Below are 25,734 nucleotides of genomic sequence, written 5' to 3' on the forward strand. Positions count from 1 at the left end.
GTTAGTATGCTGTTAGTATGTTGTCAGCCTAGTCTATCTAGGTGCTGACAGCTAGCTTTCTTTTTTCCTTGTTAGTTGTTTATTATTAGGAACTGCTTCCAGGGGCATTCTTGTAACTTCTGTTCTTATTATATTTAAGTGAATATAAATAAGAAGTTGGGAACCACCAGCCCTTAGTTTTTGAGTTTCAATCGACTCTCTCTTCTCTTCTCCTCTACGTTCTCTTCTCCTCTTTCTTCTCTTCTCTCTCTCGTCTCTCTCAGGAAAGAACTCACACTCATAGCATTGAATTTTGGAGAAGTCCTTGGAGGTTGGCTTCTTACCTCCATGAGCAACAAAGGTTGTTTCAGTCCCAACTTCAGTCATCTTCCTATCAAACTCGGCTGCAATGAGAAGTCAAGTCTCTTCCCTCAAAAGTTCCCCTAAAACAGAATCCATATCTGGAATAGTTCCCCTACTCAGAATGTTGGACCTGATTATCTCATATTCAGGTCTAAGTCTCATCAAGAACTGAGTCACCTTTCTCTTCTCAAAATGTTTCTGGAGATATTTCACACGCTCTACTGGATCTGAGGGTTCAATGTGAACAATCTCATATTCAACCCATAAATCAAGAAAACTTGAATAATATTCTTGTATCCTCCAATGTCCTTGGTTGTAGGAAAATATTTCTGATTCTATCTGGTACTGTTTAGATACGTTGGACTGTTGATAAACTTTTTCTAGATACAAGTACATCTCATAGGCTGTTTTCATTTTCCTCATAGGTACAGATATATGATAATCAATAGAACTCAGAATCCAAGAAACAAGCTTACCATTATCCAACTTCCATTGTTGTAAAGCCTTGACCTCGGTCTCAGTTGGTTTAGTGACCGTACCATTCAGGTATCCTTCTAAACCTTTCCCTTGAACATAAAAGTCAAAATGGAACTTTCATATACCATAGTTCTTCCATTCATCTTCACAGGAATGATATCCCCTCTGTCTGAAGCCATTACAACAAGAAAATAGCACAAAATAGGGTTCAGCTGAAGTTTAAAGGAACTAGACTAAAGTAAAAATGGATCAAAATGAGTGATGTAAACTGTAATTGAATCCAAGAGAGTCAAAAAACTGAGAAATAAACCCCTTACTTTCACCGGAGATTGTCCAAGATCCAGCAGAAGAAGAAAACTGGATACGCAGTCCATAAAAGGAAAGTTTGGCGCAGCCGCCTAGAAGAGAATTCCAGATCTCTCTCGAAACTTCACAGATCTGAGTGAACCTTTTAGAGTATGTTGAGAAGGGCTAGGCAACAACTCATTTTAAATCTTGCTGCAAACGGGGATGTCAAACAAGAGAGATCCAATGAAATCTCTCTTTCTGGATGTGCAGAAAGCAGAAAAATGGCTCTTGGAAAATCAAAATAGTCCAGGACCAATCGGCAGAGATGCAAGTTCTTAATGAATCAAGAAAACAAGGTGGATCAGAGAAAAAGAAGATCAAAGGGCAACCTGTTCTGATACCATGTGAACTGAATTGAGAGCAAGAAGAAAACAGAATTAAGGGTGCCAAGAATGGTCGACCCCCACCCCAAAGAGTCTCTTTTATATTAATGAGATAAAAGATATGCACAGTTACAAGAATGCCGTTACAGGGCTGAAAGATAAAAACAACAAATAAAATAATGACACAAAACTGTACAACAAGGACTATTCTAATAATGTACATCAAGGTATATCTTCACACTATGTGCCTTGAAATTTTATAGTGGCTTCTCATTTGTCCATGCATATTTATGGTTTGAAATAAGATCTATTTTGATTAATAGATTTTTACTCTCAGACTTAGAAGCCTGGATCCACCCCAAGTGCAAGCCCAAGCCACTTGGTAAGACTGATCTCTTCATACCTTTTTTTTTTTTTTTTTGATAGGCAATGTTTTCTTCATTCCTGGGGCTTAATTTCTATGCAGGATATATGTGACATTTTTTTGATGAATTACAGGAATCTGTGACATTTATAGATAAAGATGGAGAGGAGAAGTATGTCAAAGTTCCCATTGGAATGCCTATGTTAGAAGCTTTAAAACCTATGCAGAACTCACTGTAGGCAACAGTTTCTTCCCTATAACTGTTTCTATCTGTGGTTTCTTCTATGAAATCTGGCTGGTGACTTATTAGTCAATCGTATGCTGATAGACTATTATGTGGTGCGCTTCTTTTGTAATGAAATATCCAACTTTATTGTGTATCATTTTGAAATTTAGCTATTGTCTTCTTGAACATGTGATGGTTTCAAGCTTATTATGTGCTGTGCTACTTTTTGGTAATGATACACAATAAAGTTGGGTATTTCCTTCTGAGAGAGGTTCATGTCAGAATTAACCCCAGTTAAATCGGTTCAATCCAAACTATTATAATGCTATTTTACTTTCGAGCATTTTTTGGAGCCTATTTTAACATTATTTTGCCTTTGAAAATCTTTCTGAATTTGGTGCAAATTTGATTTAATTCTATGATTAACTCTGATTTAATTTTGATCAGTTAAGATCAGTACCGAGCATGGGCTTTTTGAAGACATGGTTGAAAGTTCTTCACTGAATAACTTGTATGACAATTTGTTTGTGTCTTAGTTTTTCCTGGGGGATGGCCAGATGGGGATATTTAAGGACAATAACTTTAAAGAAGGCAATCTGCATTTTTTGATAGATAACCACCGGAGAAGAATTCATTCAAGGAAAAGAGTGAAGAATTGATGTTAGTGTGCTATGGACTGGAATCCTTAAAACTTGTGTAGATGTATGTGCGGATAAATTTTGTATATGGATTGGAATCCTTAAAACCTTTTAAGTATTGATGTTAGTTGCTATGATGGTTGAGTTTCCACCATGGTAAAATGTTGGTTTTGCAATTCTTTGTAATGCTTGACATTGTGAATTATTTAAATGACTACATTCAAGGATGGGAGGTTTATTGGATGAGACTTTCGATGTATTTTTAAAGGACAAATGCTTGATAAAAGTCTCACATGGTGGGTTGGTCATTGGAGAAGGTGATTGTGATTTTTGTGTAGGCAGCACCTGTGAAAAAAAGATTGATCAAGTGACTAAGATTTCGAAAGGTAATCCAGTTTCCTTGGATTCTTAAGTAATATTATAAAATATTCTGAGCTTGTGAAATATCCGAAGCCACTAATGATGATAAGTTCTTTGGTTTGTCCAAAATTTATCCATTATTCTGGGCAGCACTAGTAATATTAGTTTTCTGAACCCGGTGAGTGGAAAACCTCCACTGAGTTTGATTCAGTGGAAGACTGGAAGATGACATGGGCATCTATTCTGCATCTGCCTGTTGTCAACTGCATATCAGTGTTTCTAATTTTTCATGGTATTTGATTTAAAGCCTTTCTGTTTGTTTGAAGGTAATAATCTTATGATTATGGTAAACTTCTATCTTTTGGGGGTGTAAATTTTCTTGAGCAATTATTTGAACTCAAATCATGGTCCTTTAAAATGTTGAAGAATCGAAAGTGCTGGACTGTTAATTTTTATGATTATGATAATATTCTCATCATGGATACGTATGAATGATGTATGATTCAATTTCTTCAGGTTAATTCCATCTTGATTTGGTTAACTTATTAGTTGCATAAATCATTTATTGATATAAGAATGCTAAATTATGATGCCTTTGAGCTTAAAGAGGTGGGGGGCTGTAGGATGTACACCAGGGAGTGGCAAGAGGCGAAGATGAGGCTGGCCTACCTTTAATCAATGCTGAACCAAGATATCAGTTCTTCAACACCGAAGCTTTGACTTCAGAAGTGATCTTTGTGATTACCAGCGATGTTGTTGTTCAAGATGCCATCTTGGAGAAGGTATGGCCATTACTCTGCTCTCTTTTTTACCAGTGTTAACTGTTAACTTCAAATGGGCGATGTTTAGAGACAAGAAAAGTTGATTTTTTTTTTGTTAGGAATCTATTGAATTATTGGAGTATGGGATGCTTTGATTATTCCAAACCAGTAAGAGGGCCATCAACCTCATCTATTGGGATGGGTATTTAATTAAGATGATCATAACCCAGTTGATTATATCAAGTGATCAGTTTATTTGTTTTAGAAAGGGAGGGACTAGGGAGAGGGAGCTTTCATATTCTCTGCTGTTTTGTTTCTATTTCTGGTCTGTGTGTTTTTTGTTTCTTTTTTTGAATTAAGTATAGCTCTAATTTTATTTATTGCTCCACGGCCCATCCCTGAGCTGATAGTGATGGCAATATTAAGGTTGTAAGGTAAAAATTTAATACTTCTCTAAGCAGAGATATAAGGCACGGATGTCCCTCAGCTTTTGATTGTAGTCAACCTAGCACAACTTGACAGTCTTAAACAAAATGTTGTTCACAACTATCGGCCCTTGTAGCAGTGCTAGAAGTTCAGCTCTTAATAAGTTACCAATTTCAGTTGGGACTGAATAGCTAATTAAGATAGATGTTCATTGCCCCTTACGGCTCCTTTATCAGGAGGGGTAATCATGTAACTTGTGTAAAGGGAAAGGATGAAATACTAGATTGGAAACAATTCAGCATTTACCATGGGGTGCTAAAGCACATTTAACACTGTATATATGCCACTATTTACATAAGTAAGATAGGGGATTGATATAATTTACTGTTGCTATTGTTTATAGCAATTACTAGACTTTGTTGGGCCTTGACTATGCTTGTTCTACAACTTCAAGTAGTCAACCTCATCAATTTGAAGATTTACCTATAAATTAATTATATTATCATGAAATTTTATTCATAATTTCTTTGATTATTATATTATATACTAACTGGAATCCATGTGATGCGCGGACCTTGTTATGCAAAATCCAACCAACTCAAGTGTTATCACTCTAGAGAAGCAATTCCATGGAACCCAAATCTAGTTTAGTGTTATATTTTCATATTTAATTACTATGTAATTATTTTACCAAATTAAGTAAATAAATTTGAAATTATTTTAATTACTGTGATATTTTACTTAAATAATTCAGTAATTTACTTAATTCAAAATTTTGATTAATTCACTAATTTAACAACAATTTACTATTAAATTATTGTTATCTTAATTACTGATATTTTACTTAAATCATTCATTAAATATGGTAATTCACTATTAAATTTCTTTTTCAAACAGTTTTGTAACTAATTAAGTGCTGGTTTGGATGACTTGGCCTATTGATTCATAATACCCCTACAAATATAAAAGGTATTCTTGTAATTTTGTCTGACTTCTAACCGCTTACTCCCTAACCGTAATGTTTATGATTTCTTTTAATGTTTGTTTTAACCCAAATCTAGTGTAGGGTTAGATTAGAGTTTTGATTACTTAATGGTTTGGCTAACCCCTGTCCATCGGGTCATAATACACCTACACACAAAAGGGTGTTCTTGTAATTTGGTCTTACTTCTAAACCCTAACCTTAAAGTATATATTTATTTGACTATTTGTTTTTGTTTTTTTTTTCACTTTGGAGAAGTGATACCAAGAAAGCCATCAACAAATTTCCACCTTAAATTAATGGCTCTTGAGTTATCAAAAAGTCTCAACAAAAAATACAATTGAAAGACTACGATACGGATTTAGTCAGTATTGAGTTAGGTTGGGCTGGGTTTGAATGGAAGCATGAGAGGGTTGAGTTTGGGTTGAGCTAAACCATGCCAACACACCCTACCCCAGGGTTCAACCTAATACCAACCCAACCCGTATCACAACCTTTTAATTGTATTTTTTGTGACACATTTTGAAAACTCAAGAGCCATTAATTAAAGTTGGAAATTGGTTTATGGGTTATACTGGGTTGGCATTCTTACTCCCTTATGCTCTATTTTTATTATGTATGGACTTTTTTCGAGAGAAAATGAAGTAGAAAGAGCCCTATGACATTCATAATTTGGTTTGATCATGGGCTAAGTTAGGCTATGCCAATTATAAGTCTTTATTTATGTAATTATTTTAAATAGAATTAATGAAAAAATAGTTTTATAATTATTAAATTTTTCAAAGCAAAATTAATTTTTTTAAGACTATAATTTTTTATTAATTTTATTTGTAAAACCAATTTTATTTTCAATTAATTTTATTTATAATATTAGTAATTTAATTGGACTTTTAATTAATAAAAATTATTATTATATTATTATTAATTTGAAATAATATTTACACTTTTTATAATTTTTAAATGTCACTTGGATTAAAATTATAATTTTTATAGTTTTATTAGTAATAATAATTATTTATTTTGTTACCAAATTAGTTAATTGGGATTATTTAACTACATAAATAAGTTACATAATTAAATAGGTAACATAAAGCAAAGCTTGTTAAATAATTTCCACCTCCAATTGTTGTAACAGGCATATCCATAAGTAGTACTAATCTAAACACAAAAACTACCTATACCTAGGGGTGCAACTTGGGTGAGCCCAGCCAAGGTTCAAAGTATCGACACGTATCAACCCATATTGGCCGATACGTATCATTTTGGGAGCTCCCTGTTATGCCCCTACAGTGGGTGTATTGAGGTTCTAACTGGTTCATGGGTGGAGGAGCCTTAAACCGGCCCCCCTGAACTGGTTTTGAAAAAATATAAAAAAAAGTAAAAAAGTATTGATATTCGATATTTTGAACCTTGCTTGTGTTACAGTCTTTCAATTGTATTTTTTGTGACACATTTTGAAAACTCAAGAACCATTAATTTAATTTGGAAATTGGTTTATGGGTTATTGGGTTGACATTCTTACTCTCTTATGCTCTGTTTTTTATTACGTATTGAATTTTTTTGAGAGAAAATAAACAAAAAGAGCCCTATGACATTCTTTAAGTATGTGTGATTAAACCTGTTCATGGGCCGGGTGGCCCGACGGCTCGGCCTGGCCTATTATAAGTCGGGCTTGGTAATAATTTTAGGCATGTGGGCTCGAGCTTGGGCCTAAAGCATCGGGCCTGACTTTTTTTGGGTCGGGCTCAGGCTTTCTCAAAAGTGTCTGGCTCAAGCCTGACATGATACTATATATTAAATAATAAAAAATATACTTTATTTAATAAAAAAAATATATAATATTTTTTCTTTGTTCTTCTCATTCTTTTCAAGTAATAGTGAGATGTGATGAGAGTAGAATTTATCATATTTTTATCCCCAATTATTCTGTCTTTTATACTAAATTAGCATCTAATTGGACTCATATTTCTTGTATTTCGGTCCAGGGTATGAAAGAAGGCATCAAGAGCAAAGAAAGACAAATCGGATGATTTTTCACAGTTTCGACATTATTCAGTGATCTTTGCTATCTTGCGTCTCCGAATTCCGAATGGGCTGATTCAAGACCCACTGGAAAGATAAGAGAAAGAGCCACAACTTTCATGTTTTGGGATTTCGCATATTCGGCCTGCATCGAAGTCAAATCTGGGCCCGAAGACGGGTTAAATTCATAGGAAGGCCCAATCCGCAGCTGAAGCCCAACTCGCAGAAAAACCTGGCTGAAGCCCAATTCCTAGAGGAGGTCTATTACGAATCCAAGAACAAGAAACTAAGAAGAATCCTTCCAGATCTAAATTCTTGATGTAATCTTAGAGAGATAAATGGATTGAGTTCATTAGATAAAGAGATAAGATTAGAATTAGGATAGGACTTTCCATTCTTGTAAGATTAACTTCAAGAGGAAGTAGGAGACCACCCCTTCCCCTTCAATCTATATAAAGGAGGGGGCGGACCAGCTAAGGGTATCACTCAATCACACAATCACTCACTTCCTGATTTGAATCGAAAAGAAAAGAAGCAATCAGCCAAGAATTTCCAAGAATTCAAGAAACGTGGAGGAGGAGATCAATAATTCAAGAATCCCCAAGAACAAGGTGGTGAAAAGAAGAGGAGATCTTAGCACCATGGGCGAATTCAAGAGTTCTTTCTTTCTCTTTGTTTGCTTTAATTCTTCCATCATGAACTGATTTGTTTCTTGCTAGGACTGTGGAAAGCCTAACCATGATAATGAATATATTTTTATCTTCTTGATTTATCCAAGATTGTGATTTTCATATAGTCTATGAATTATTGTGCTTAATGCAATTAAGAGCTTGGCCACCTCTTAATTGATTTGGGTTATGTGAATGAATTGAGAGAGGAATTCACATAATTGTCAGAATAATTCATAGTGTAAATTGAATGGTATATAGATATATATACATGATTCATCTGAATTTAATGATTTTCTTGGACTTAATGCACTTCCATCTTAAGAGCTCTACTCGAGAGATCGAAGGGTTACCTGATGGGCGTAGGTTTAGTATATCTCGAGAGAGAATATTAAATAAATTTGTGAAAATCTCAGCTTATGGGAATGACAATTAGTCTTGGATAATCAGACCCATCAATATTCATTACATTGGTTATGTGGACCAAAAGTCCTAGCAATTTCACCATTTGCATATTCGATTAGCGATCACCCTTGTTTTTATTTTCTTTGTTCCAATTTTATTTTCAGTAGTTCTTGCTCAATCCTGATTTTTGATTGTCCAAATAATTAGGGAAAACTATGATTCTAATACTTATTTTGTTAAATCCCCATGGGAACGATATTATTATACTACTTGATAACTAATGCACTTGCTAGGGTTATATATTTATAGCTATCAAGATGTTTATTATTTTTGAGTTTTGAAGGTTTTTAATATAAATAAAACACATTTTTATTGAATAAAAAGGAAAAATTTGTTTTCAAATTTTTGGCTGAGCACGGGCTCGGTCCCAAACTTCGGGCTTTATACGAGGGTCAGGCTTGGGCTCAAGACCTAGGCACTAGGCCCGATGGTCAAATTGGGCTCAAACTTGGGCCTGAATGTATTCTGTTGATACATAGACAAAGCTCGGCTCAGCCCGGCCCATGAATAGGTCTAGGTGCAAATGTGTGGTCATGGGCCAGGTTTAGGGAGATCAGATTGGCGCCCCACAGAGGGTGCCCCACAGGACATCCCACCCGTGTATTGGAAACATCTCCCCACGATGTTCCCAATGCATGCTGAGATGTGCATGTGGGGCACCAATGTGATTTTTTGGCTATAGCAAAATTAAATTTATAAGATTAATAACTTTGCTAATTTTATTTATTAAACTAATTCTTTTATTTTATTATTTATAATATTAGTAATTTAATTAGACTTTTAATTAATGAAAACTATTATTTTTATTAAAAAATGAGAATGAATATTTGTAATTCTTATAGTTTTTAAATGACTTGAAGGATTAAAATTATAACTTATATGGTTTTATTAGTGATAATAATTAAAAATTATATTACCGAATTAAGTTAATTAGGATTGTTTAACTACATAAATAAGTTACCTAAACTCCTAAAAATATAGGTAACTTAAAGCACATGCTTGTTAAATAATTTGCCCTCACATTTATTGTATAAATTAAGAAGTCATATTGGTATCAAACTAATGTGGACCTATATGTAGTATGGGACCTACGGGTCTAAAGTCAAAAAGCACCTATATCTAGGGATGCAACTTTGGTGGGCCAAACTTGAATCCAGACTAGCTCGACCCACAAATTTACGTGGGTTGGGCATGGATTTTTGGTCTTTGGGTTGAGCATAAGCCTAAATATTTGGCCTTTCTTAAGTTTTGGGGTTGGCCCTAGGCCCTTGGGCAATGTAAGCTTAGCCCGACCACACATACACATACATATATATATATTTAGTTTAAATTTTAGGGTGTATGTGTATTGAATAATCCAAGCCTGGCCCAAACCTGAGCCTAACCCAAGTGCATCAAATTTTAATGCAAACAAGGCCCCAGCCGAACAAATTTGGCTTGACCTCAAGCTTGAGCCTTAATAATTCTAAGGGTTGGGCCAAGGTTGAACTTAATTATTATTAGTTTAATTACTGTGGAATTATTTTACCTAATTAAGTAAATAAATGTAAAATTATTTTAAATTACACCAATATTTTACTCAAGTAATTCAGTAATTTGCTAAATTATTTTCCTTAACAAGATTATGATTAACTCACTAATTTGACAATTATTTTCCATTTACTGTTATCATAATTATTGATATTCTACATAGATAATTCATTAAATTTGATAATTTTACTATTAAATTGCTTTTTCAAAAAGTTTGGTAACGAATTAACATAACATACATAAATTATTTAACCCAAAGTAGGTGCATGTTTACTTGACCGATAACGGGTCATAATACCCCTACGTATATAACGGGTTTTCTTGTAATTTGGTTTGGTTTCTAACCCTTAACCTTAAGGTTTATGATTTCTTTCAATTTTTGTTTTAACCCAAATCTAGTGTAGAGTTAGATTAGAGTTTTCATTACTTAAGCAAAATCAAGTTTCGGTATGGCTAACCCTCCACCAGGTTGTAATACCCTACACATATAAAGGGTATTCTTATAATTTGGTCTAGTGCCATGATAATGAAGTACTATAATGTTTAAATTATATGATCTATAATCTATAAGAAAAGTGCAATGTAACTATTATACACTGTATAAAAGCATATCAAATAAATGTATTGTTGATTTAATAAAAGAATTTATTTTTTTGTTTTTTGAATCCGGATACACCACCGAAATATCACCTACATAAATGATTGTTCCATGACATTTATATTAGATACAAATGTTAGGAAAAAATACATTTTTTTATCTATTTAAAAAAGAATAAAATGAAACATATCTATAAAAACCTTTTTGCTTGTATATTCTGGAATATAATTGATGTAGTGCAATCCGGTCACTCCTAACTGGCGCTCGCATGGCTCCTGAGAGGTACCTAAGACGAGAGGAAAGAGGAAGAACTCCCGGGGGGTTTCCTAGCGGGAACGCTCCGATGCCTAAGTTTGTATTGTGTGCAAGAAGCAAAAGGAGAACGAAGGCTAAGAGTGCAGGTTATGCAGGTGATTCAAAGATACCTTGTTCTTTGAGAATAAGCCCCTTATAACCGAATTCCGTTGCTTCAAGCCCTCTGACCTCTGACAGGGCAGGTATAACCGCCACTATCAGTCTGCCACAGCCGTTACAAGCAGGGCTGAGGTGGCATGCGCGGGCCCGTCGTGCAGGGTACGTGTCTGTCAGGTGTGGGACGCCTTTCTAAAGGTGGCAGGCGCGGCGAGGGGGCCATGCCTGCTGTCCACAGGTTTGTCGGGTACGGCGGTCGGGCAGGAAGTCCTCCTATGGTATACCGAACTGTTCTCCTGCGAATTACCCTGAGCTGGGCTGTCCTTTGAGTGACGAGCTGCCTGTAGCCAGTCATGCCGAGCTAGCCGACCTGAGGTCTTTGTGCCTTGGGGCATCCGGAGAAGAATCAGTGCGTTCTTGCTTGGGAGTGGCCTGAGGTCCATTGGGAGGAGATCAGGTCTCAAAAGGGGTTAGGGTGCCCCGAACTCGGGACCCCCTGAAGTGCCTTAACCCCGGGGAGGAGGTGCGGGCAAGGTGGCTTTCGGCGAGTAGTTTACCTGCCGAGCTGCCATGCTGAACTCGGCGGGACTTTCCCTCCGAGTTGTGCTCACGTTCATTGTGCTGTCATGCTGAGTCACTGTTTGAGCAAGGTCACGCCCACGTGTACCTGAGCTACGAGGTTGGGCCAAATCACCCTCCATCAGTAATCAAACGTAATAAAATTGTACTTGTATAAGGGGATTTCAATGCAATTGTCAACACTACATATAATCTTTGTATTTTTAGTAAATTGAAATTTTATATTAGTACATGATGATGCACAATCCGGCCACTCCTATTTGGCGACGGGCAAGAGATACCTGCATGAAGAGAGATGAAGGAACCCAGGGTTGCTCACCCGGCGGGAGCACTCCGATGCTTAAGTTAGTACTCGGTTGCGAGCTAGAAGAGAATGAGTTTGCAAAAAGACGAGAAAGCTAGAGAGTGGTGAATATGCGATACCTTGGCCCCTAGAGGGTTGAAGTCTTTATATACTAGCATCCTGACAGGTTTGGTGGGATGGATCCCAAATCTCTGCTGTGGCGATCTATTGTCCGGTAATGTTTCGGAGTGACTGGCTGTTATCATTAGGACTGGGGAGTAGGTGGGCAAATGCGACCGTTGTAGGGTACGGTCCTGCCAGGTAGGAGACAACCTCCGGGGTTGGCAGGCACAATGCCACTAGGCGAGAGACATGAGTGCAATCCTCAGAGTTGGCAGATACTGTGCCGCCAGACAAGGGTCATGGGTGCAGTCTTCAAGGTTGGTAGGTATGGTCCTGTCAGGCAGGAAGCTTCTTGCGAGACCCCGGGCTACCTGACAACGAGCTACTTGGTGGCGAGCTACCCGTGACGAGCTGCTGATGGCGTGCCGAGGTGATTCCGCCCGAGGCAAGTCATCTTTGAGGTGGCCCACTTGTTTGGGTTCGGACTGCTGAGAACTTGGTGTTGTTGTTTCAGTTCGCGATCTGGAATGGACTCAACCCGAAGTACCTTCAGCTCGGGACATTAGTGTACTCAAGCTCGTTCTGTAGCGAGCTGATACTTGCTGAGTTGTCACCTGCGTTGAGCCATGTCCACGTGTCGATCTGCTCATGTCGAGTCACGTACACGTGTCACCCAATTATGAGGTCGGGCCAAATCATCCATTATCAATTTCCCTTCACTCCCCGAGCTAGGGGTCTTGACCTGGTGCGGGGAGTTCATGATGTGGCAAGTGGATTTGATGCGGAGTTCAGGCCGCCCCGTCAGATCGCGTGTTGCTTACGCGCGGACGTCACACGAACTATAAGTCCCACGGACGCGAAAAAACGCGTTAAACTGTCTTCGGTCTAGAGGGTCGTGCAACCGATTTTCTTGTGAGCCGTCAGATTGTTTTGCTTTGGACCGTTGCTTCTTCATTACAATGGCTATAAATAGGGGGTCTTGAGACTAATTTTTCACATCAAAAGTTGTCTTGCCTTCGACTTGAGGTCGTGCTCTAGCTCCGTTAGCTCGGGTCTTCCCAGTTCGCGTATTTTCTCCAATTCGGTCGTCTTTCTTTAGTGAGTCCCTTTGCTTCCTTTCAATTTGGTTCAGTTATGTCTTCTAGTTTTGATAGCTTTTTAGATGAGGCCGTGGTGGGTACGTCAGCCCGGGTCGGTAGCCGAGACGAGGCTACTTCGGGCTCAGGGGTAGCCCGTGGTCTTCCTGAGGGGCAGTCTCCCCCGGAGGCTTGAGAGGCCTCTGGTAACATGGCATCTGCTTCTCATCGAGGTCGGGTGCCAGACAACTTTGGTCCTTCCTCAATGACCCCGGACAGGCTTCGGGCTCTGGTACTTCGGTACAACCTCCTGAGGGAGCTTTCCTATAGTCTCCCTGGGGGCAATTTTCCTTGGGAGCACAATAACAATGAGATCGTGATTTTTGAGGAGCAACTCATGGCTGGCCTCCGTCTTCCCTTGCACCCGTTGGTCAAAGAGGTCCTGAAACACTTTAGTGTTACCATAGATCAATTACACCCAAACTCTGTCCGTAACGTGGTAGGGACCATTTCGCTTTTCGACGAGTATTGTCTCCCTCTCACCCTCGAAATATTCTCTTCGATTTTGTCTATAAAAATGCTTCCTACGACACCCCCGCGCACAGGCAGTCTTACTATCTGTCCCCCTACCTGAGCTACAAGCTTCTTCACCGGCTACCCAATAAGATCTCGGCCTGGAAACAGGACTACTTCGTGGTCCACAACCCCGAGGGGTGGCCTTTTGAACCCACTAGAGGGCTGCCATTCAGAATTTGGTGTTAGGCTAGACCTGAAGACGAGGGAGACGCTTCAGTCCTAGGCAGAGCTCGGCCTTATCCGCGCGGACTACCTTGCCAAAGATAAGCTCGTGCAGGCCGGCTTAAGTCCTAGTAGGTTGCTTTGGGTTTTTCCTCTTTAATGTTTTGATAGCTCATGCTAACCTTTTTTTTGCCTTTTATAGTTATAATGCCAGAGGTCAATGCACGAAGCCTCCTGATGAGTTCCCAAAAGGGAAAAAAGAGGGTGGCGAAGAGGCCGCGTCTAGACGAGGCTTCGTCGTCTAGGGCACCCAAAGCCTAGGTCGTGGAGCCAATCTCTACTGAGCTCCCCACAGAGGAGGCCCAACCTGCGGACCCCGAGGTGGAGATAATAGAGGGCGGTGATGAGGTGGCCCATCCTCAGGAGTCAGAGGATGCACCCACGCCAGCTTAGAGGGGCCTGCTATTGAGTCAGAGCTTGCTCCCGCTGCAGGAGAGGAGAGCATCACAAACCACGTGCTCGCGGTGCGAAAGAGCCGGGATGCGATCTTCATGAATGAGGTCGTGCGGTGGTCGGAGATGCTTTCGAGGCGGCTTTTGGGGCTAGCTGCTACTCACTGCATGGTGGTAAGCATTCTATTTTTTCTTTTCTTCCTCCCCCTCCCTTTTTTTTACCTTAATTCTCTTTTGATAAGTGAACTCCGCTCTTCACGCGTTGGCGTGCCTATCCATGATCCAGTCTCAACGAGCTCAGGATGACAAGGTAGAGGCGCGGCTTCATCGCGAGCTGGACTTAGCTCGGGGTGAAGTGCATCAGGCGAAAAAGGGGGGTGAAGGCCAGAGGTTGCTGATCTAGGACCAAGAGAGGCGAATCTCTTCACTAACCGAGGAGAACGCCTGGCTTAGGGAGCAAATTTCTGCCATGACCGCGAGGGAAGAGGAGCTGTCCGCGAAGATGGCCGAGGAGAGAGCACAACTTCAACGAAAAATCCAAAGCCTCGAGGCCATGGTCCAAGAGTGGGCTCGGGTCTTTGATGTCATTGTTGAGGAGGCGCGGTCAGAAGAGAGGGCCAAGGCCGTTGATCACTTTAAGGAGTCTTCGGAATTCTGCGATCTTCAGGTCAAGCATAGCACGAGCTCCTACCGCTCTGGGTTCAAGCTCTGCAGACATCTGGGTCGGCAGGAGTTCCCTGATCTTGACCTTGGTGCTATCACGATGAAGGGCCTGGCTTCGGAGGCAGCAGATGCAGCGAACGAGGAGCTCGACACGTCAAAAGAGGAGAGTGATAACGAGGTTGAAGTGGTGGATCCTTCCGCATGATGGCTCCTTGCTCTATCTCCTTTTTCTTTTGAACTATGGATGTACTCTCCCGAGCTGCTGAGCTCGGGTTTTAGTAAAAATTCTTGTACTTAGAGCTTTTTGTTAATGAAAGAATATTTTTTCAACCCAAAGGATTCTTTTTCGATCTAGATGACACATGTATAGGTTACCCGAGTCATCGAGCTACCGAGCTGGCAACAAGCGAGGGTAACCGAAGTATGGATCATCATTCCAAACTGCACAAGTCACCTCGAACTATCAGGCTACCGGGCTTGGTAACGAGTGAGGGTAACCACGGCAAAATTTTTCTGAGTGTTTGTCACTTCGAGCTATTTGTATATGAGCCACTTGTTTAAGCATTGGTCCTCTGATAGACCTGGACTATGGTTGTCGCCGAGGTGGTATAGACATCGTAGGGTTCATGCCCGAGCTGTCTATACTTTCGGTTCTAGTAGCAAGGCAACGAGGTCTTATGTGTTTCCGTCAGTTCAGTATTTTTATCCCTTAGGCTCTAGGGGTGACTTGGAGTCCACTCCTAAACTTTTCCCATGCCAAAGAGGCGACTGGGGCTTATGCGATGCTGAGGTCTTTGCCAGTTCAACACTTTAGCCCTTAGTCTCTAGGAGTGACTCAAGGTCCACTCCTAAATTTTGCCCATGCCAGAGAGGTGACTGGGGCTTGTGCGGTGCCGAGGTTTTTGCTAGTTCGGTGCTTTAGCCCTTAGGCTCTGGGAGCGACTCGGAGTCCACTTCTAAAGTTTGCCCATGCCAAAGAGGCGACTGGGGCTTATGCGGTGCCGAGGTCTTTGCCAGTTCGGCACTTTAGCCCTTAGGCTTTGTGAGCGACTCGGAGTCCACTCCTAAAGTTTGCCCATGCCGAAGAGGCGACTGGGACATATATAGCAACGAGTCCGTCAATTCTTAGGCCTTGGGGGCGACTCGTAGTCCACTCCTAGGCTTTCTGGGAATGACTCTCAGTCTGCTCCCCTTGTTCAACAATCACAGGTAGTATTGTCTTAGATTGTTGATGTTCCAAGCTCGAGGTACTTGCTTTCCTTCTGACGTTTCGAGCTCGTATGTACCTTCCCCGAGTACCCGTTTTACTCAGTAGGGACCTTCCCAGTTCGGTCCGAGCTTACCCACACCGGGCTCAGGCACCATTACTTTCCGAAGGACCAGGTCGCCGACATGGAAGTGCCGCTTCCTAACCCGGTTATTATAGTACTGAGCTACTTTTTGCTGGTAGGCTGCGGTCTGGATATACGCGAGGTCCCGTACCTCTTCTATCAGGTCAAGGTTGGTGCGGAGTTTGTCAACGTTTGCTTCTCTGTCGTACGCCTTCAAACGTAATGTAGGTGCCTCGAGTTTGGCTGGATTTACTACCTCTATGCCATAGGTGAGGTTAAAGGGGTTTCACCTGTGGCGGTCTTGACGGTAGTTCGATAGGCCCATAATACGCTGGGCAGCTCGTCTACCCATAGCCCTTTTGCCTGGGCTAGGCGGGCTTTCAGTCCACGGAGTATAGCTTTGTTTGTGACTTCTGCTTGCCCATTTGCTTGAGGGTGTGCCACTGAAGTAAAGTTCTGTTGTATCCCCATCTCGGCGCACCAGTCTTGAAACTTGATATCTTCGAACTGTTTGCCATTGTTAGAGATAAGTACTCGAGGTAGTCTGAAGCCACATACTACGTTCTTTCAGAAAAAGTTTTGTACAGTTCGAGCTGTGATTGTCGCTAGGGGTTCCACCTCTACCCATTTTGTGAAGTAATCCACTACTACCACTAGGAATTTCCTCTGTCTCGTCGCTGGTGGGAATGGTCCAAGAATGTCAATTCCCCACTGTGCGAAGGGCCATGGGTTGGTGAGGTACATCAGGTCGGCAATAGGTTGGTGAGGGATATTGGCATGCCTCTGGAATTTATCACATTTCTTGACGAGCTCGAGCGCATCTGCTTTCATCGTGGGGTAATAATATCCTTGTCGTAACGCTTTCTGGGTGAGGGCCCTGCCCCCCAAGTGTCCGCCGCACAACCCTTCATGAGTGTCATGGAGGATGAGCTTGGCCTCTGAGGGTCGTAAGCAGCGCAAGTAGGGGAGCATGTAGGAACTTCGGTAAAGTCGTCTGTCTATAATGACGTACTTGGCTGCCTGTCGCTCTACCCTTCTGGCTGCGTTGCGATCTGCGGGGAGGGTCCTGTAAAGTAGGTAACTCACGAGTGGGTCAGTCCAGCTCGGCTCTGCTTGTGCAATAGGAGCCACCTCTTCTGCCCCCCCGAGAATTCTAGGCTAAGGCAGGTTCTCTATAAACACGGTCCTCATGGAGTTGCTGCTCATGCTGGCTAACTGGGATAATGCATCGGCCTCAGCGTTCTCAGATCTTGGAATTGGAATTTTCTTGATGAAGTACGATTGGAAGCCGCGTAGAACTTCCCTGGCCTTGGCTAGATAGGCGGCCATGGTGGGGTCACGAGCTTCGTATTCGCCAGTTACTTGGTTGACCACGAGCTGGGAGTCACTGCAAATGACGAGGTGCTTCGCTTGTACTTCGTTTTCTATCATGGGTCCAGCTATCAGTGCTTTGTATTCCGCTTCATTGTTGAATGCTACGAACTCGAACCGGAGTGCATATTCTAGTTTTGCTCCGCCTGGCCCATACCGGATGACTCCAGCTCCGCTTCCTTGTTGGTTCGACGAACCGTCTACCTGAAGGATCCAGGGTTCCTCGTCCCAGGTTGACTTCGTTCTAATCGGGACTGGTTCGGCACTGGTTGAGGCATCCTTCGCATTCTTGATCTCTATTAATTCGGAGGCTGTAGTGCTGAAAGTGCATTCTGCCACGAAGTCGGCCAAGGCTTGGGCCTTAATTGTTGTTTGGGGCTCGTATCGGATGTCGTACTCGTTGAGCTCTATAGCCCACTTAGTCAGTCTTCCAGATACCTTGGGCTTGAGTAGGACTTGCCTTAGGGGTTGGTTGGTAAGAACGATGACTGTGTGGGCTTGAAAGCATGGCTGGAGCTCTCGAGCTATTGTGATCAGCGCATACGCCAACTTCTCGATCTCTGGGGTATCTAGTTTTGGCACCCTGCAAAACTTTGCTCACATAGTAGATAGGTCGTTGGACCTGATCTACTTCCTTTATTAGTACCGAGCTGACCACCTCATCGCTCACGGAGAGGTACAACTTCAATACATCACCCTCCTCGGGTCGGGTCAAAACCGGGATGCTAGTTAGGTACTTTTCAGTTCGTCGAAGGCGAACTGGTATTCTTCAGTCCATTCAAAGTCTTTGCTTTTCTTAATTGCCTTAAAAAAAGATAAGTAGCGATCTATTGATCTGGACATGAAGCGGCTTAGGGCAGCCATACGGCCGTTCAACCTCTGAACCTCTTTTATCTTGCGAGGGGGCTTCATGTCCAAAATAGCCTTTATCTTTTCAGGGTTAGCTTCGATGCCACGTCGGCTAACTATGTAACCCAGAAATTTTCCCGAAGTGACACCAAAGACACATTTGTTATGGTTTAGCTTCATATTATACTTGCGGAGGATTTCAATCACACATTGCAAGTCACGAATTTCAAACACTCAAAAATTCGGTTCACAAGTCTTTGGTAGGTTGCCCCAGCATTTTTCAGTCCAAAGGGCATGACCTTATAACAATGCAGGCCCAATTTGGTAATGAAGGCCGTTTTCTCTTCATCAGCAGGGTCCATCTTGATTTGGTTGTAGCCCGAGTATGCATCCAGGAAACTCAGCAACTCGTGCCCTGAGGTCTCGTCCACTAGATGATCGATCTTGGGGAGCGGAAAATAGTCCTTTGGGCAAGCCCGGTTTAGGTCGGTATAGTCGACGCACATGCACTATTTACCGTTGGCCTTCTTTACCAGAACGGGGTTAGCTACCTAGCTCGGGTAATGGACCTCCCTGATGAAATCGGCTGTGAAAAGTTTCCCAACCTCCTCGTTGACTATCTTCCAGCGCTCCGAGGCGAGGTTGCGTTTCTTTTGTCTAATGGGCCTGACAAGGGGATTAGTGTTTAGCTTGTGAATTATTATCTTTGAGTCTATGCCGGGCATTTCTGCTGCGGACCATGCAAATATGTCTAAATTCTCGAGTAGGAAACTTACCAGTTGAATTCGAAGAGGTTCTCCGACTGCTGCCCCGATCTGGAGTGTCCTAGTCAGATCATCTTCTGAAGTTGGGACGAGGACCGTTCCCTCGGTCGGTGTAGCTCGCTCTTCAGGATACTCTATGGGCCGTTTGAGCTCAACTTTTTCCGCTAGCTTGGCTTTCCCTTTGAGGGCCGCAACGTAACACTTCTGGGACTCGAACTGGTTGCCCCGGGCTACCCCTATCCCAAAGTCTGTGGGGAACTTCATTGTCAGGTAGTAGGTTGATACCACCGCACGAAGCGCGTGGGTGATGGACGGTCCTACAATGGCATTGTACGGGGAAGGCAATGCAACCACTAGGAAGGCGTGTTCAAACCTCACAATGCTGGGCCACATTCCGACCTCTATAGGCAACGAGATCCAGCCAAGGGGCCTAACTTCTTCTCCACTGAAGCCCACTAGAGAGGTACTTGCGGGCTCGAGGTCGCTCTCCTGGAGCGTTTGACTTCAAAGTCGTTGATCTTCATCTTTATGACCAGCGCATCATCATGAGGATACTGGATTACTCGTGCATCGTCCTCGGTAAAAGATATGGAGTCCGCGGGCCGTGGGTGTTTCGGCGGGTTATGTCTTTCATGCTCCAGTTCGCGGACCAAGGTCTTCCCTGCTGTTGAGGTGCAGCCCACGACGATGGACCCACTGGTAATCGTGTCGATCACTCCGCGGACTGATCTTTCCTCGAGCGGTTGTCCCTGCTCATTCTGTATGTTACTGGACTTGGGAGCATCTCTCCTTTGCTCCCCTTGTCGATCTATCTGATTTTTATTACTTTTTTGTACAAAATTTTTTAAGTATCCTCGACGGATGAGTTCCTTAATCTCGTCGTGGAGGCTTTTACAATTTTCGGTACTATGACCGTGATCTCTATGGAAATGACAATATACATTCTTATTTCTGGTAGCGGGGTCCCCCTTCATCTGGGGTGGCCACTTTACAAACGGAGCGTCTTTAATCATCATATGAATTTCCCCTCGCCTCGCGTTGAGGGGGGTGTAACTCGTCCTTTCAACTAGAGGAGTTCGGGGGTGCCAACCTGACTTGCTGTCTCCCCTGGTCGGGGACTTGCTCTTCTTCCTCTTGCCACTTCCGTGGTGCATCCTGTCATCGTCTCTCCTCCTCTTCTCTACTGGAGCTCCGGATTTTTGATTCATTTCCTCTTTAGTCTCGATGAATTGGTCAGCGAGCTTGAGGAATGCGGTGATGTCCTTGGGCTTGTTCACCACTACGTGCCACTTGAACTCCTGGTGAGTAACTCCTCTCTTTGCTGTGGCGAGTCTCATAGCGGGGTCTAGGTACGGGATCAGTAGGCAGGTGTCGTTGAAGTGCTTGATGTAGCTCCGGATGAACTCTCCCTCTTTCTGAACTATGCTAAGAAGGCTTTCCTGCGACCTCGGACACTTCTTGATAGTAACGAAGTGCAAGGTGAGTGCTTGTACGAACTGCGCCCAGCTCTGGATTGCTCCGGATGGGAGGTTTCTATACCACGTGCGCGCTACTCCTCTAAAGGTCGTGGAGAAGGCAACGCACATGCAGGCTTCACTGGCCTCGGCGAGGTGAATCTAGGACTAGAAAGAGTCCACATGGTCACTTGGGTCAAACGACCCGTCGTACTTGTCTAGAGGGGGTACCTTGAAGTCCTTTGGCATGGGAGCTGCTAGGAGATTGGGGGAGAGGGGAGATGGCACCGAGAGGAGAGGGGCGGTCTTCATGACTTCCGAGCTTGCTCCCGTTTTACCTTTGGGTTGTTCGGGTCGGCTGGGCTCCGCGAGCTGTTCAGGGATTATCGCATGGCTTACCTTGGGACGCTGTCTTGGTTGCTTCCTGGCGGGATCCATGTTGGTGCTGCTTGCTTCGGTACTGTCAGGTTGGGTCTTGGCCTGGTGAGAATCAGGCTGATACTGGCTTCCGCGAACCGAAGGGTCTCGTTCAGAGCTCGCGCCCAGGACTTCGAATTGGTTGCCCGTTAGTGAGGTTTCCGGTTGCGCGCGCTGGGGCAGACCGGCCTTGGTGGGGTGAGTGTCTTCTGATCTGCCTCGTTATCGTGAGGCGGTGGGAGCTACTGGCTCTCCCCTGCTACGGGATGAGGCTTGGGAGGTTTCTCCTCTACGAGGAGGGCGACTACTTTGGCGGCGATTGAACGGCTACTGGTTCTGCGGCGTTATTGGGCACCGCAGTGGAGCTGGCTGTCGGCTTTGTTGTAGCGTTGGGAACTGGTGCTGGTAGAAATTACACAGGACTTGCTGCTAATAGTGCTGAAGCTGCTGGACTTGCTGCATCTGGGCCTGAATGGCCCGTACACACTATACTAGGTCACCCAACTGGTTTTGCCCCACTACGGGCGGAACCACGAAGGGTTCAGTGAAGGTGGTGTTCACCGCAGGAGGGAGTGGGGTGTTCACTGCCTCGGCGACCTGGGATAGGTTCAGCGTGGGGACCCTGAAAGTGCTAAGAGGTATAGTAAATTGACCGATACGCATGGTGGGAGCCTGAAGTTGCCCCCCAGAAGTGTTCATTTCGTTGTTCTGCCTAGCGTTGCTAGAAGACGCCATTGATGCTGGTGAAAGTTTTGGTAGAGAAGGCTTTTCAAAGCGTTCCCACAAATGGCGCAAATTGATGATGCGCAATCCGGCCATTCCTAGCTAGCGACGGGCAAGAGATACCTGCGTGAAGAGAGATGAAGGAACCCAGGGTTGCTCACCCGACGGGAGCACTCCGATGCTTAAGTTAGTACTCGGTTGTGAGTTGGAAGAGAATGAGTTTGCAAGAAGACGAGAAATCTAGAGAGTGGTGAATATGCGATACCTTGGCCCCTATTGTCAGGTAATGTTTCAGAGTGACTGGCTGTTATCGTCAGGACTGGGGAGCAAGTGGACTAATGCGACCGTTGTAGGGTACGGTCCCGCCAGGCAGGAGACAACCTCCGGGATTGGCAGGCACAACGCCGCCAAGCGAGAGACATGAGTGCAGTCCTCAGAGTTGGCAGATACTGTGCCGCCAGACAAGGGTTGTGGGTGCAGTCTTCAGGGTTGGCAGGTACGGTCCTGTCAGGAAGGAAGCTTCTCACGAGACGCCGAGCTACCTGACAACGAGCAACCCTGTAGCGAGCTACTTGGTGGCGAGCTACTCGTGATGAGCTGCTGGTGGCGTGCCGAGGTGATTCCACCCGAGGCAAGTCGTCTTCGAGGTGGCCCACTTGCTTGGGTTCAGACTGCTGAGAACTTGGTGCTGTTGTTTTAGTTCGTGAATTGGGATGGACTCAACCCGAAGTACCTTCATCTCAGGACATTAGTGTACTCGAGTTCATTCTGTAGCGAGCTGATACTTGCTGAGTTGTCACCTGCGTTGAGCCATGTCCACGTGTCGATCTGCTCATGTCGAGTTGTCGTTTATGTCGAGTCACGTACACGTATCACCCAATTATGAGGTCGGGTCAAATCACCCCTTATCAGTACATGTTAAGGTATAAATAGAATCAACATAATCAATCATCAACACTGAATGCAATATACAATACTCAACTCATTTCAAAATGATTCAATTTATGCATCATACATTTTAACTTCAATATCATTCCCCTACAAATGTAAAAAATGGAAAATTTATTAAATGAATATTAATTGTAATTATATAATAATTGTTAGCACCCGATTTTTACTCGATCCACTGCTTGAACCCCTAATGTACCCTGAACACCTGATCAAACCCTTATAATCTCTTCGAAACACCCAAAAACCTAAATAATTCAAATGTCAACCAAAAAACCCCCCAAAATCTACTATTCTCCACTATTCGTTGATCTCTTTTCCCTATCATTTCCCTTTCATTATCCTTTCTATTTCTCTCATCTTCCCTTCCTCTTCCCATCACGTTTACTATCTCTCTCTCTCTCTCTCTCTCTCTCTCTCTTTCATTCTTCGCTCACTCTTCTCTCACTTCTTTTATTCTCTCTCTCTTCCCCTCACCTTCATTGCTGAAATCATCGAAAATCCACTCAAAGTTACTGTTGAACTTCTCCTTCCTTGTGATAACAAACCGACGGCAGCGACAACCCCTACCACATCCGTTCTCTCTTTATCTTTATCTCCATTTTCTCTCCTCTATTAGACCCCCTTTCTCTTGGTAGCGTTCTTACCCTTGGCTCGGTCTCCCCTGCCGCTACAACAAATTGCTGCAACAGCCACCGCTTAAATCTGTGCTCTTCTTGGTCTCCAACGAAACCTACACGTAGAGGATTGTCTTCTCTCCCAATTCACGGTAGATGTAAAATATAGATGGAATTCTACTTATGCTATGTTAGAAAGTTGTATATCTCATAAACAAATTCTTACTGATTTTTATAAAGCAAAAATGCACAATGATATTATATTTGATGAAGACTGGGAAATGGAAATTTATAATGCAAAAATGCATAATAAATTATTAGGTATTTATTATCCAAGTAGTTGTAATCTACCTTACCAATTAATGGTGATTAGTGATTGTTTTGCAAAATATAGAAATAATCCACAATTTAAATGTATGGTTGAAATAATAGAAAATAAATTTAAAAAGTATTAGGAGAACATTTCTCCCCTTTATGGTTTAGCTACAATATTAGACCCTACAATTAGGGAAGATGGTTTAGATATTTTACTTGAAACATATTGTGAAAATATGAATATTGAAATTGGAAATATAAAAGAAGAATTGATATTTGAAATGTACAGTTTATATGAATCTGAAGCAGTAGGAAATATTCCTACAACTTGTACAACATCTTCTACTTCTGATCTTGAGCCCAATAGTAGAAGAGAAAAACTTTTTTATTTAATAGAAGGCAGAAATCCGCTACTTCTGCAACAAGTTCATTTACTGAACTTAATTTTTATTTATAAGCAAATTTTTCTAGTTTAGTTAAGGGAACAAATAATTTTGATATTTTCGCCTGGTGGAATGAACATTTAAAAAATTATCCATTTCTTATCGGCATGGCACGTGATCTACTAACCCCTCTAGTGTCTACAGTTCCATTGGAGTCTTGTTTTAATGCAGGTACCAGGGTCTTGGACGACAAGAAAAGCTGCATGAATGATGAAAATATTGAAATGTGCATCTGTTTTAAGGATTGGCTAGATGCAGAAAATAGATTACAAGACAAAGGAGGCCATGATACTAAACTGGATATTTCACCTAAAGGAGATGATGAAAGTCATGATTCATGAAGTTGACTACTTGTATAGAATTTTTTATTTTTTTCAGATTATTGTAAATTGTTTCTAATTTTATTTAATTTATTTGCTATTTTTTTAACAATGTAGTTTTGTATTTTATTTGTAACTATATTGTATTTTTTATATTTTATTAATTTATTCCATTTTCATATTTCATTCATCCAAGTATCCACTGATCCAATCATTGTATTTGTAATTTGTATCATTCAAATTTAAATGAAATAAAATTCTTATTTTTCTTCCAATTTGTTATTCCATCATTCTTATTTAGTTAAGTATTTTTTTTTTCATTTATGTGTTAGATAACTTAGATTTCTCATTTCTTAATTTTTCAAATAGTTCCCAAAGTTCAAAAGAAACTTAAATATTTTAGTTTCACTTAGAAAAAAAAAATAAAAAAATTTCAAAAAAAAAAAGTAAAAAAATCAATGTAGCCCAGTTCATCCCAGACCCAAGGCCCGCCCTGTGGTCTATCCCGGCATGGCCCAAGCCCCACTTTACACCTCTAGTTTCAAGTGGCTTCTAATATTAGCTATTTTTTAAATTTTAGGTTTCATGTATGGTTATCGTCATCTTTCTGTTTTTTTGTTTTGGTTATTATTCTTCTGATATTAGCTATTTTATAAATTTTTGTGTATTTCTATCTTATTTGAATTCAAAATGTGATTCAAGTATTGCTTGGGGGCATCTCAATTCTAATGTAATTGTCATCTCAATTCTCATGTAATTGACTTTCTGAATAGGTTCCAACAATACAATATTCCAGGTTCTATACCTTGTCAATTTACATGATGAGTTGGCTTGCCCAAGACCTTATCTTAAGCCCTGAATAATTTTCATTAGAGTTAGGAATTACGATCTCTCACTCACTATTTCTCCTTTTCCTTCTTTTCTGGTATTTCATCAAACTATAAATGAAAGAATTGATATAATTTGTCTCCTATTACACACCACAGAAATACTGCAAAAACATGCCAACTGGCTTCATGGGTATAACCCCTTTGTTTTGGACCTATCAAGCAGAAGCCACCTGGCAAACAAACACTTCAACCCAACTATGTAAAGTATTAAATCCTAAACAAAGGGAGGAAAAAGCTACAACTTATGTGTATTTAAAAGAAAATTATGAAATCATGGTTACCCCAAAACCACCTTGGCACATAAAAGAATACTTATTGATGTCTTCGTATCTTTATACTTATTTTGTTTATTTTTGCAAATTGATAAATGCGCCATAGTATGCACCTAAGATTATCTTGTACAATAAAATAAAGGAACCATTGTCAGCATCCAGTCT

The 25,734-nt window shown here is 41.9% G+C and overlaps 1 protein-coding gene across 1 annotated transcript; it reads right to left on the minus strand.

The window, feature by feature from the left end:
• Positions 1–396: 396 nt before the first annotated feature.
• Positions 397–2,044, minus strand: LOC148791718 (uncharacterized). The gene is made up of 2 exons (XM_088888302.1): positions 1,987–2,044; positions 397–908 (listed from the first exon to the last, which is right to left on the minus strand). The coding sequence occupies exons 1-2, from the start codon at positions 2,042–2,044 to the stop codon at positions 397–399; spliced, it is 570 nt and encodes a 189-aa protein (XP_088744428.1).
• Between the last annotated feature and the right edge of the window lie 23,690 nt (positions 2,045–25,734).

Source organism: Nelumbo nucifera, chromosome 5 (genome assembly GCF_055504915.1).
Source record: "Nelumbo nucifera cultivar China Antique chromosome 5, China Antique-T2T, whole genome shotgun sequence".
NCBI lineage: Eukaryota > Viridiplantae > Streptophyta > Magnoliopsida > Proteales > Nelumbonaceae > Nelumbo > Nelumbo nucifera.